General features: G+C 52.4%; 4 protein-coding genes across 4 annotated transcripts; 2 read left to right on the plus strand and 2 right to left on the minus strand.

The window, feature by feature from the left end:
• Positions 1-904: 904 nt before the first annotated feature.
• Positions 905-3,708, plus strand: N7468_008832 (glycoside hydrolase family 55 protein; the record flags this gene model as incomplete). The annotated part of the gene is made up of 6 exons (XM_058478128.1): positions 905-1,089; positions 1,141-1,185; positions 1,235-1,874; positions 1,924-2,025; positions 2,079-2,688; positions 2,783-3,708. The coding sequence occupies 6 exons, from the start codon at positions 905-907 to the stop codon at positions 3,706-3,708; spliced, it is 2,508 nt and encodes an 835-aa protein (XP_058326458.1).
• A 1,329-nt stretch (positions 3,709-5,037) lies between these two features.
• N7468_008833 (putative GPI anchored protein) lies at positions 5,038-5,610 on the plus strand (the record flags this gene model as incomplete). Its single annotated transcript, XM_058478129.1, has 1 exon — positions 5,038-5,610. The coding sequence occupies one exon, from the start codon at positions 5,038-5,040 to the stop codon at positions 5,608-5,610; it is 573 nt and encodes a 190-aa protein (XP_058326459.1).
• A 1,068-nt stretch (positions 5,611-6,678) lies between these two features.
• N7468_008834 (putative GABA permease (Uga4)) lies at positions 6,679-8,375 on the minus strand (the record flags this gene model as incomplete). The annotated part of the gene is made up of 6 exons (XM_058478130.1): positions 6,679-7,062; positions 7,118-7,204; positions 7,264-7,796; positions 7,870-8,017; positions 8,068-8,115; positions 8,163-8,375. Coding segments are annotated over 6 exons (1,413 nt in total), but the record flags the coding sequence as incomplete, so codon positions are not given.
• An 800-nt stretch (positions 8,376-9,175) lies between these two features.
• On the minus strand, positions 9,176-11,337 carry N7468_008835 (uncharacterized protein; the record flags this gene model as incomplete). The annotated part of the gene is made up of 8 exons (XM_058478131.1): positions 9,176-9,686; positions 9,735-9,769; positions 9,822-9,832; positions 9,887-9,955; positions 10,007-10,163; positions 10,213-10,381; positions 10,440-11,101; positions 11,164-11,337. The coding sequence occupies 8 exons, from the start codon at positions 11,335-11,337 to the stop codon at positions 9,176-9,178; spliced, it is 1,788 nt and encodes a 595-aa protein (XP_058326461.1).
• Between the last annotated feature and the right edge of the window lie 1,173 nt (positions 11,338-12,510).

Raw genomic sequence — 12,510 nt, forward strand, 5'->3', positions numbered from 1 at the left:
CTTTCCTACTCTGTGGTCGCTGTTTTAGCTCGCTCGTATCAACAGATGGAGCCAATGACAGCCCATCATTGCCCACATTTGAAACGTCATTTTGCGTCTTCCCAGGAAGTAATGGGTCTGAAAAAGCGCGGTGTCCCAAGGGATTAAAGCGAGCCGCGCAAAAGCCAGACAAAAATACAATGCATAACGGTACGCGAGGACCGCGCCCATGCGCATTGGCTCGTTGAGGCAAGCTGGACAGCGTGCGGGTCGTCATGGGGCTGCCAAACAGCTTCCTTACAACCGCCGACGTCGCATTTGCTAGGAAACAGTGGCGCATTGCTGCAGCATGTGCTCCGATTTCTCAATGTCATTCTTACAAAATTGATGGCACGAATGGGCTCTCGGTATCGAGTTCAATCAAAAGCACAACTTCGCAGAATTAAAGCTTAGCATTCGACTGATATAGACGAAGATACCAGTTGTTGTTTTTAAGTTTTTGTTGGCGGGGTGTTCCGATGCGCTCTTAGCGTGTCGCGGATATATAACAGCCGGAACCTCTCAAGAATGCCTTCGATTAATTCGAGGTTCTAGATCGGCGTAGCTGCATGTCTCTCCAACTCCAGGAAAACAGGACTCGGCGCAGAGCTCAATAAGGGTTATTTTCCATCTTATGAAAACTAATCAGAAAGTCAGGTAGGCATGTACCCGCCCAAACTAGGGATACGATCGCCGCGGCAGCCCAGGGACATGGATAGCAACGACATTCCACAGATGACTTCAAGCGTGCCAGTCGTTGCAATCTGTTTAGCCGGGCGGCGTGTTTGGCATGTCCGGTCCAGACCATTTATCTTTGAGATGTCCACCTTTCTGTCTCGACTTTGACTCATTGCGGTTACTGTGGATGTGGAAGTATAGACTCAGGATGCATGGGATTTTGTCATTGACGGCGCTGGCAGGTGTGGTTGCTACAGCATCATGTTCTATTGTCCCAATCCTCGAGGACTCTGTCCGCGCGGTTCTGTCTCACGCGCCGGAAGCCCCCGCGGCACCAGGCCCGCTGACGAATGAGCTTTTTGTGCCGCCGTGGTTGCTTGAGCTTCTTGTCTCGTACGTGAATTGACCAGGGAGGAAAAAAGAAGCTCTGCTAACGAGAAATAGAGGAACAATCCCCGCGACGAGTTCATCGGAAGCCATCACGCCCGAGTATGTTTATTTGACCAGCGGATAGTGTGACGCTAATAAAGGGTTACAGTCCTACCACCACTCCTACTGAGGAGACAAGCAGTAGTACGAGCACATTGACAAGCACGACTACAAGCTCTTCCAGTACTCAAGTGCCCGACACCGCAAGCTCAATCAGCAGCACAACCAGCAAACCTACAGCTCCTCCGATCCCCAGCCCGGGTGTGCAAGCACCGGCTACAAAGACATGTCCTGGCACCACAAAGCAGTCCGCGGGAACTTACTGGCTGGACGAACAAGATCATACGGAAGCCGGTGCTGGCTATGCGCCGTACGCCGGCGGCTCCAAAGTCTACCCTGTATATCGTAATGTATTGACCTACGGAGCCCAGAACGATGGCTCCGGCGACCAAACGGCAAAGATCCAAAAAGCGATCGAGGACGATGGCAATGGCGGCAGCCGCAAGGGCCAGGGTGTGACTCGTTATCCGGCAGAGATCTTTCTCCCAGCCGGTGTCTACCAGCTCGAGAGCACGCTCTACTTGACTGTAGGAACGATCATCGTCGGTGATCCACAAAACCCGCCCATTATTCGAGCTGGTCCGAACTTTAACGGCCAGTTCCTGGTTATGGGATACGATCAATCAAGTGGACACCCGGAGACAAGCTTCATGACCCTGGTCAAGAACGTGATCCTGGATACAACGGGAGTGACAGACGGCAAGAAGATTACGGCGCTGCAGTGGGGGGGTTGCGCAGGCGTCTGGTCTGACGAATGTTGAGATTCGGATGCCGACCAACTCGAAGACTCATACTGGTATTGATATAAACGCTGGCTCTACGATCGCGATTACGGATGTGGTAAGCTCTTTGCATAGTGACCTCTATCAACAAGACACTTCCTAACGATCTAGACTATCACCGGTGGCGCGACTGGTATCATCAACTCGAACCAGCAGGTCAACTTCAAGAACGTTTACTTCAGGTCCTGCGGCACCGCATTTGATGCGAAGGGCGGGTGGACGGTCCTGCTGCAGGGCGCCACTTTTGAATCATGTGGGCATGGCATCAATATGACTAGCAATGCCCTTGGCAGTTTGGTCCTCCTAGACTCTGTTTCAACAGGCTCCGGCCCTGTCGTGAATTTCCACGACTCCTCGCACGATAACGGATACCAAAACAGCCAACTCCTGATCCAGAACCTGAACCACGACACCAATAATCCGATTGCCGTAGGCAGTGACGGACAGGTCCATCTCGCTGCCACAAATCATGTTGACACCTGGCTATGGGGGTCGCTTGTCGAGGGCTCTTACGAAACTGGTGCTACGCATTCCACTCAGCGATCTGCCGCTTTGCTCGCGAATGACAAGTTCTTCACGAAGAAACAGCCTACCTATGCCGAACACAGCAAAGAGGACATTGTCAACGTCAAGGCCGTACCAGGATTCACCGTCAAGGGCGATGGCCAGACAGATGACACAGCTGCGTTGAACGCAATCCTCCTCCAGAATGCCAACAACTGTAAGATCACCTATATCCCATACGGTGCTCTATCGGGTTTCCGATACGATCCTGATTCCGGTTGGGTCTCGCATTGTCGGCGAGGCGTGGTCAGTGATCTCTGGCTTCGGCCCAAACTTCAAGGATGAGAACAGTCCCAAACCAGTAGTCCGCGTTGGCAATCCTGGCGACGTCGGCGTGATTGAGATCCAAGATATGCGATTCAGCGTGGCTGAGATCCTCCCCGGAGCCAAGATCATCGAGGTCAACGCCGCTGGTTCCCAACCCGGAGACGTCGGTCTCTGGAATACCATGGCTCTGGTGGGAGGAACAGCCGACACAAGTATATCTACCAAGTGCACGTCACAAGACACCAAGAACTGCATGGCGGCATTCATGGTCATGCATCTCACAGCCACCTCCTCGGCCTACATCGAGAACTTCTGGGGCTGGACAGCCGACCACAACCTCGACGGCGGGTCCGCTCTCACAGTCATTTCCACAGGCCGGGGTATCCTCGTCGAGGCGACCAAGGGGACATGGCTCACAGGCACCGGGTCCGAACACCACTGGCTGTACAACTATAACTTCAACCGCGCCAGCAACGTCTACGCGGGCCTCCTACAAACCGAAACCCCCTATATGCAGGGAACCGGCGAGTCAGAAATGGCCCCGGCCCCGTGGACCGCAGAAGCAGCCCTGGGAGACCCAGATTTCACCTGGTGTGGCCCGAGCGACGCTAAATGCCGCACTTCACTCGCGACAAACATCCAAGGAGGATCCGACATCGCGCTGTACAATTCTGCAGCGTGGGCGTTCTTCGACGGCGAATGGAACGGGCTGTACAACGAGCCCTGCGAGGGCAAGTGCCAGTCCAACATGATGCGCGTAGCGGGCAACCCGCAGAACCTGGTGTGGTACTCGATCAGCACGCGGGAGACAGATGTGATGGTGTTGGACGACAAGTCTAATCCCCGTGAGGCTGATCATCCCGGTGGATGGGAGGGGATCATCCAGGTCTACGGGGAATTCTCTGCGTGATTGAATCTGTATAGAAATTCTTGAACATATACATTACTCCGTACACGTATTGATAATTCATGATACTTGCGCTATGCTCAGTTGGTGTACAAGTTGGTGTCAGGTGTGTTTCATGAACTCACAGAGCCGTTAGTAGCCCACCCCTGGGGCACCGGGAGTAGTGATTTCTGTCCTAGTACACAGTAGCCCCTAGCAAAGGGGTCCGCCCCAGCTGGTCCAGGGGGCGGATCAGCACCCAGGGCCTGGAAACCCGAACTAGCGTGATCCTCTTCCTTCAGCAATCTTACCAACTCTCAGAGGCCACCTGTGGAGGCGTAAGCTGTGCTTCCTGTTAATAGCGCAACAACCCAACAACCCGCCCCAACAGGGACCACATGGATGCCGGATTCACCAGGCACACTGTTCTTAAATTAGCAATACGTGACCTGTGGCTGTGGCTGTGGCTCCCGCGCCATTCCGGACGCTCCGCCCCCAGTGGCGTGTAAGGCCTCAACATTTACAAAGCTTGAACGGAGGGGTATTTCGGTAGCTTCCGCTCAAGCGATACAACTCGAGTGGCTGAGCACGAAGGCAACAGGGTAAAGCAGCATCTACCCAATCCCGTGAGTTTCATGATAATGGGCAGGGGGCATGAGGTCATACCTTTTCCAGAAGGCCCACGGCCCAGCCATTCACAGGGGCCGCAGTGGGTAGTGGATCGGTGGAGATCATCGCCGTCACAACAATCAAACTTGGAAAGGTCAGGGGCTGTCCCGCTGTGCCGCAATGCCGATGTTTGGTTAAGGCAGCAGTATATTAAGAATTCGGGTCGAAGTTGCTTCGATTCAGGAAGCGGCAGCAAAATCCAGGCTTCGTACGGGCTGCAACATACCTGTGGCGCTGCATAGTACAGATCATCTTCCCCATCGCAGCATACAGCCCTTTTCCATAAGGTCGTAGGCCGGAAAGCCCTCCAAGCGAATCACAAGCCGCGCCGAGGCTCAGCCTCGAGCGAAGTGGAGCCCTGAAATGACGATGGCCGGTTCGTAAATTTGTCCCAAATTTCTTTATTCGCCCCATCAGTATGCGAATTATTGCTCGTGTTTCGTTTAACCCGCAAAATAGCGTCATGCGACCATTAAGCGTAAGGCCCCAAAAACCTTGTACGTGCTATAATTGGGGCAGACGGCCCCATCATCCCTTCGTGGTATATAATATCTGGACACTCCCCCTTCCCGACTAGATCTGCTCTACGTTCCTAAGCCCAACCAACCTAAATACTGCATTGAGGTTAATCTGCCCTACCCGAACCAATCTCGTTCACCCATAATCACCAACCTCAACTCAACAATGAAGTTCACTCTGTTCACCTACGCTCTGGTCGCCACCGGCGCCCTCGTCGCCGCCGACGACATCCAGAGCATTGTCTCCGAGGCAATTGATGGCCCCGAGTCCCTTGGGTCTGAAATCGCGAACGGCGCGACCTCCGTCTGGGGCGAAATCACCCACGGCGCCGTGACTGCCTTCGCCACTGCCTCCGGCGAGGCTGGCTCCGTCTACACCGAACTCAAGACCGGCGGCGAGGCCGCCTGGTCCACCCTCAGCGGTGACGCCCGCGAGATCGGCTCGTCCATCGTCTCTGCCGCTGCCACCGAGGCTTCCAAGATCCATTCCGACGCCGACGCCGTTTCCTCACGCGTCGTCAGCGACGTCTCCACCTTTGTGACTGGCTTCCAGACCACCGACTCTGACGGCAAGACCACCACCGAGTCCAAGACCGTCACCAGCAGCCAGACCAGCAGCGCGGCGGCTTCGACCGATGCGTCCACCACCACCAGCGGCAACACTGCTGCCCACGCGACTGGTCTCCCTGCCGCCGCGGCCGCCGCCGTCGGTCTGATCGGTTTCATGGCTGCTCTGTAAGGGTGAAAAACTGCCCCGAGGTCGCTTGTTAGTGTTTATAATTTCGGCTCAATATCCGCGCTAGGGATATCGAGAACGATCATGTTTCTTTTTCACGACTTTCTTTGACTCTTGTTTCAAAACTTGCATTGGATTTGGAGAATCGCCTGGACTGGCGTTTTATGTCTGTATATATATCCCATTTTGCCATTTTCCGGGCTGGCCACGCGTCCAAGCCGTGAGCACATAAATGCAACCCATTCGGAACTTTGAATTTGTCCTGCAGAATAGTCCGTAGTGGAGGCGGTGTGAAGAAGGCGGCGAGAAGACTATTCTCGGAGTTTCTTCTTGTGTCTACTGTGAGGTAAGACGGACATGCCCGACGCCTGAGCGTTCAATTAACTTCATACGTGAACGTCATGGCTGTGGGTCGTGGCTCACGTTGCAGCAGCTAGCAGGGGTCCTTTTTGCTACTAGTACGCCATAAGGCTCGCGTACATTTCCCGGTTTCAGGTGCGATTTTATGTAATTTCTACGGCCTCCTGGGCTGATCCCAGGAATCTCGACGTCTAATGAGACACCATGTGATATGGCTGATCTTTTGCAAGTGTGCGACTCGGACTGCCACCTATGCCACTTTATGACAACGTTTTCTAGGATAACCACCTCTACAAGTATATACTCATACTAATAGAACTAATGCGCACCGATAGAGGGCCCAGCAGCTCGTAGGCCTCGAGATGAATAGGGATGCATATGCAAATCTGCATGCTAGTGCCGTTCGGATTGTGGGTGGTAGAGCCATCTCTGCAGGCCGAGTCTACCGACTCTCAGCAAGCCAATCACGAGCCATCTGCCATTTAAGTATTCTCACCGACGTCGCGTGGTACTTGTTGAAGGATCACTTATCCTCTGACAACATGGTCTGGCTCCCTTCAACCGTCATGCGCGGGCCTGTATACCAATTCTTCGCGAAGAGAAAGTAGTACGCCATGCACCCGGTCCACACGAAGCCGTTAATCACGACCGTATAATTCATATCAGGACCGTCAGCGACACACAGACCAAACCAAGACGGGCACACATACCGGACGGACTAGGCCCTGTCGTGGGGAACATAGACAGCACGATACCGAAGACAAGATAGATGACAGCGATAGAGGCAATGGACTTGCTCAGCGCGCCTGTATAGAATTCCCCCGGTCGAAAGCGCGCCTCGCCCCAGACGAGGCGGCAGAAAATCGGCATGCCCCACGAGAGATAGTTGCTGGCGACGAAGAGGGAGAAGAGCGCGTTGGCGGCGGCACTGTCAATTAGGCATAGAAGGCCGAGGACCAGGCATACTACCACGAGCCCGCAGATGAGGCGAACGGGTTGGTAGTGGATTCGTGTGCTGATGTGGCGGAAGAAAGTCGAGAAAGGCAGAGCTCCATCCCGAGAAAACGCCCATGCCTGGCGTGAGGCAGCGACGATCTTCGAGTTGTTAGTTAGTTAGATACAAGAGATGACTGGGTTGTGGAGGGCCTACCAGGCTCTGCCCGATGAGATACTGGATAACACATAGGACGATCATGAATCCCAATGCGCCGTTGCGGCCGAGAGCATCGTAGTAGACCTACAGAAAAAAAAAAAGAATAAGCCAGAGATTTGGAATAGAGTCCGAGAATTCTTTACCTGAGCCATCGGCTGCCCGAACTTGCTATTAATTGTCATAGAAACATCCGGGTTCATCGAAGCAGCCATGACCGCCAACACCAGGAATCCAAGCACGCAGGCCGAGCCGGCCGAAAACACGATCCCCAAGGGTACAGCTTTCGCTGCATGCTTAGCTTCCTCGCTCATATGGACGCAAGAGTCAAATGAGCCGATCGACCAGATTGGAGACAGCCACGCCAACATGAAGGCCCAACCGGTAGGCCATCCTGTCTCATTATCCATATGGCGAAACACGTATTCCCCGGAATTCAACGACCCGCCGCGAGTGATCCGCCCCACTGGCAATGCCACGACGGTAGCGATGATAAGCGCGATGTTGATATAGATGCATGCGGTTTGGATCCGGGGCATGCAACGACCAGCAAGAGCACCGGTGAGTCCGTGGAGAAGAATCAGCGCAACATAAACGCCGTAGATGACACCGCGAGATGCAGACCAGTCGTCGTCTCGCGCAATGCCCACACAGGAAAGAATCATGAGAGAGAGAGTATCTGGGCGCATTCAGTGTTAGGAACTGAGGTAATATTTTTACCGCTACCGGTTGGAAAATCGCAGCGGGCTTACAGTCAACAGAACACATGCCCCCTATTAAGCCTAGTGTATTGCTATATCCGACCAGGAAGCTTAGTGGGCTTTTGAACTTGGCACCGGCAAAGTAATGAGTCCACCAGTACAGCCCTCCGGCCGTGGGCATTGACGATGCGAGATCAGACTAAGCCACGAGTAAGTATCCAGCAGATGCAAGAGGTGGCTATCACATACCATAGCCAGCCCTACCAGGAAAATGAATATACTAGCCGTGAACCACCCCTATGCCAATTAGCACAATCGCACGATCGAAGCTCCGAACGACCCACCCAAACCATCCCAACCGGCCCCGCAGGCAGGGAAAAGGCAATAGTGGACGCAATCGACGGCACAAGCCCCATAATACTAAATGCGACAGCAAAGATCTGGGGAGTAGAATAGTGCCTCCGCAGCTCCTGCTTGTAGCCCATTTTGGCTGGTTTCCGGTGAGCAACGCGATCGAACGAACAGAAGTACGAAGCACAAACCCAGTAAGTCCGCATCGTCTAGAGCAGCCAAGCCCGAGACCTCCGATACATGAGGCTCTGCGTCAGGGCCGGCGTCTGGCATCGATGCTTTTCGCATTGTTGTGGTACAGGAAAAATTGACGGGGCGAGATCGGCGGTCATTGCGGGGGTTCGTGGTTTATGTACAAGGGTTCCAGAGAAAAAAAAGCCTGTGGCCCTGGGCACGCAGGGCTAGACTCTGATAGGGTCGGAACAAAAGTCGCGCTACTGGAAAGGGCCGCCAGGGGTCTGCTGTCTGTTTGAAGTGGAGATGCGGGTTCTGGGATTCCAGGTGGAGATTCCGTGCCCGATAATCAGATAGAATCGTCAGAGGGGAAAGGTCGCTAGTGGCCTTTTAGCCTGCCGTGTCTAGTTTTTTTTTTTCACCGAGCCGCGCTGTGCTGGGGTGGAGACGGCCTGGTTTATCAATCTCACCGAGATCGCAGCCTTGCAGCCACTTTCTGGCGGGTTGCAGGGAGGGCTTGGCTCGGGGGCTGGCATTCGAAGGGTGGGGCCTGAAATTTGGTCTCCATATCTGTCCTGTTGCATGGCTATGCAGACACTCTACCTATTTACAGGGTAGCTAGGATCCTGTTTCCGTTGTCTCCGGGCTAAGATCATTGCATAGGACGGAGGGCAACCCGAATTAGCCCACTATAGTTCGGGTGGGGATGCGGTTTGGAAACGGCTTCTGTTCCCAACGTAGGGCTCGGGTCCAGTTGCAGCTCTACAAGGCGACGATGTCCCGATAAGAAGAAGTCCAGGCATTTGTAGGGACGCACGTCCTTTGCGCATGGTCAAACCATGGAACTGTCCTTTTCTATTGATCCTAATTGAATCATCTTGGCTTTCTGCACGGATGTCGCATCCCATCCCAACGAGTTGCAAACCCGTGATCCCGCGCATTCGGCCTTAGGCAGATCTCGGTGTCTTCCGATCAAGGACATCACTGACAAGATCAACTTACTCGCAGGGCGTAGCTCACCACAGAATGAGTGACCCGTGACTGGAAATCCGACACTGATTCCAATGCAGCTGTATGCCGAAATCACCTCGAAAATGATGTTGAATGTAGAGAAAGACAGCGGCTGGGCCTCGTATTTATCGGATTCGAGGATTGTTAGGGAGAAAACAGCGACGGTGACGCACATGATGTCCTTCGTAAACTGTGACCGAATCTGATCCCATATAAAAGCGACGCGCGCGAGATTGGAGATTTGCTTTCCGTATTTTCGCGTTTTGGCCACCAGGCTATGGCTGATTTTCTCGGTTTTCGGTAACTCGGCTTCTTTCATGGTAATGATGCTCCTGGTTGATGTTAGGGACAGGTCATACTCAAATGCCACGGGAACATACTGGGTTGCAATGCGTAATGGAAATGGCGAAATGTACTACGAAATGTTAGCAATTTAATCAAAACCTTGGAAAAAGCGGGATACAAACCATCATGAAAGCTAAGAAGTTGGTCAGTATCAAGCGAATCGTTCCATGGAATGGATAGGACATACCATATAGGACCATCATTGACTGAGGGAGCTTTAAAAAGTCTACCACCGCGAATCCGCCTCCACGAATTGCTGGATTCCGTCAGCCGGCATACCCTGTGCTGGAGTAGGGGATGATCATACCGAGTGATTGGAAGAGTCCATCGAGAGCGCGAATTGCTTTGGTATCTCTGGCTCCAGTGGCTAGAAGCTCGAAAGATACCCAGTTGATTCCATTCAGAACAATGACAGACCCCAACAAGAAGAATGTATGAGGGGTAGGGTAAAGCATGTGGTATACCTTGAACCGTCAGTTACATGAATACGTTGTGCCGCAGATGATGACCTACCCTCTCTGGGCATATGAGAATATAGTCTAGCGCGTCCCTAGAAGATTGCCACCTCTCGGAGTTCTCTGGCAAGAACCATCTTGCCGTGAAAAGCACCCCTCGCAGGAAACACGGATACAGTGTACATCCAGCGAGGATCAGAATACCGAGGAAGCAAAGTGGAAACGGCCTAATCAGGCGCATGTTAGCGACTTGTCCGTCGCAATCTATTTTCCCCTCTTACTTACTCATTTTGCAAAGGTATCAAGTCATTGCTGGAGAGCGTCATTCCGCAATTGACAAATGCTGATGTTGCTGTGAATGCACCCGCCCAGAAAGGAGCAACACCATCAGCATGTGGAACGTCAGGACGACGCCATTGGAACCAGCTCCCCATGACCAAAATACCTATAGATAGTATTGTGATCCAGTAGATAGCCACAGTCAACGTCAAGATCGACAGTGCTTTGTACTCAACCGAAGCTGGCTGGGCTTTCGGAGACAAAATCGAGCCCTGGAGGTACTTCCGAAAGCCCTTCTGCAGAGTTTTGAGTTGGTGCAGAACACGTTTCGTCACTGGCATAGTTCCCGAGGCATATTTTTCTTGACGTGAAGCCTTCGTGGTGAACTGGGCTGTTCCAGAAGTTGATGGAGTCCCATGTGCCCCATCGACACTTGGGGCTATCGCGACATCAACTTTCGTCTTGCCTTCCCATTGTGGAAGCTGGAGGGAGCCCGTTTCCTGGTTACCATACGCGATTCCATCGATACTGGCAATGACCCGGAGCTTGTCCCCACAAGTCTCTCTGCGAAACCAAAGAGCGACTGCCGAAATGGGAATCGCGTGGCCCATGAGGAGAAGACAAAACAGCATTACCTGCTGGGGCACATTGAGCTTGGACTCGGTGACCTGGAAAGTGCCATCAGTGATCGGCTCTCGCACGGAATAATAAAAGACACATGTCGGCTTACTGTTGTAAGTCCGGTCCCTGTCATGGCGCTAATGCACATGAACAACGAGTCGACATAGCCGGGAGTCCGTGGCGCCGGGGACAGCAGATAGAATATGACACTGCTGATCATACATGTGGCCAGAAAATAGATAACGTGGAGAGCGCGAAATCCCCATCTGGCGAGGATGGCCATGATTACGCGTCCTGCAGCTAGAAGATCAACGGGGACCCAGATGGTATATGTATAAGGGGGCGCAGGCCCCGCTGCAAAAGGAGGGAATGCAGAAATGGATAATTACCCATGCACGCCTCATCGCGCCATCACCAGAAATAAAGCCACAGTGCATCTTGCTTGGCAGAGCATGCTTGGCTTCTTTGGCTCGAACAGCGCTATCCAACAGTCGCCTCTTGTGATATCAAGAAAGGGCGAGATGCAACCCGATATGGCATTCCTGCTGAGAATACCCGTGGAATGGACCCGATTTCTACCTCCGAGATAGAGAAAAGGAAAAAGTCTGGCCCACTGCCGATCCCTACATAGGGCTGGAAATGCAGAAATCCTTGATATCGCAAGCAAGGGAGGATTCCACTCTTTACGCCTGCTACTTTCGTCGGTAACTTTGTCCTCGCCTCGGCCCGAGTCTCCAAACCAAGACTACCAAGACTTTAATTGGAGCTCATTCCTTGAAACCGAACATTTAATCTAGGGTTTTCGGTATGACGTCCTCCCTGGACTCGGTAAAAACATCACGGTTCAATTTCCACGTTTCCGGATCGCCTCGGAAACTGAGGATGTGCTCACATTGACAACTCTTATTGGGACGTGGAGTGGAATGTTGCTATTTCGGGGATTTTTAGTCAACAGCTCAAGCTATGGGACGAACATATGCAACGACATCACCCGAGTAAGTACAAGAGATTGCCTGCTTAGGTACGGCAAGTTGCTTGTTTTCAAAAAGACACCTCAATCTACACATATCCAGCCGTTCAAGCATGTAAATAAAGTAAAGACTGATAGTATTATGTCAAGGGGAATAACCGATTTTACCTCTTGTAACCCTGTGTAAAGGCACTTAGTCAGGGACCTTGGGAAGTTCTCTATTCGGTCGGAATGAGGTTTACCAGAGCTAAATGCTCAGGTTATTCAAGGGAAGTTCATTCTGAGCCCTTAGATTTATACTAGGAGATCTTTTGATTTTTAATTTCTAACTCTTACATTTGTCTTGCCGTCATAACCTTCCTACTGGGCAATGATTCAAATTGGACTCAGCTACGAAGCCTTCAGTTCCTCTGAGTAAACCGGTCTATGATGAAGCAAGCTTTAGTATATTCGACCATTCTCATTTAATTATTTGCCTCATATTAC

The sequence above is a fragment of the Penicillium chermesinum genome (genome assembly GCF_028974085.1).
Source record: "Penicillium chermesinum strain IBT 19713 chromosome Unknown utg000007l:1.0-2695246.0:1.0-2697696.0, whole genome shotgun sequence".
In the NCBI taxonomy this organism is placed as follows: Eukaryota; Fungi; Ascomycota; class Eurotiomycetes; order Eurotiales; family Aspergillaceae; genus Penicillium; species Penicillium chermesinum.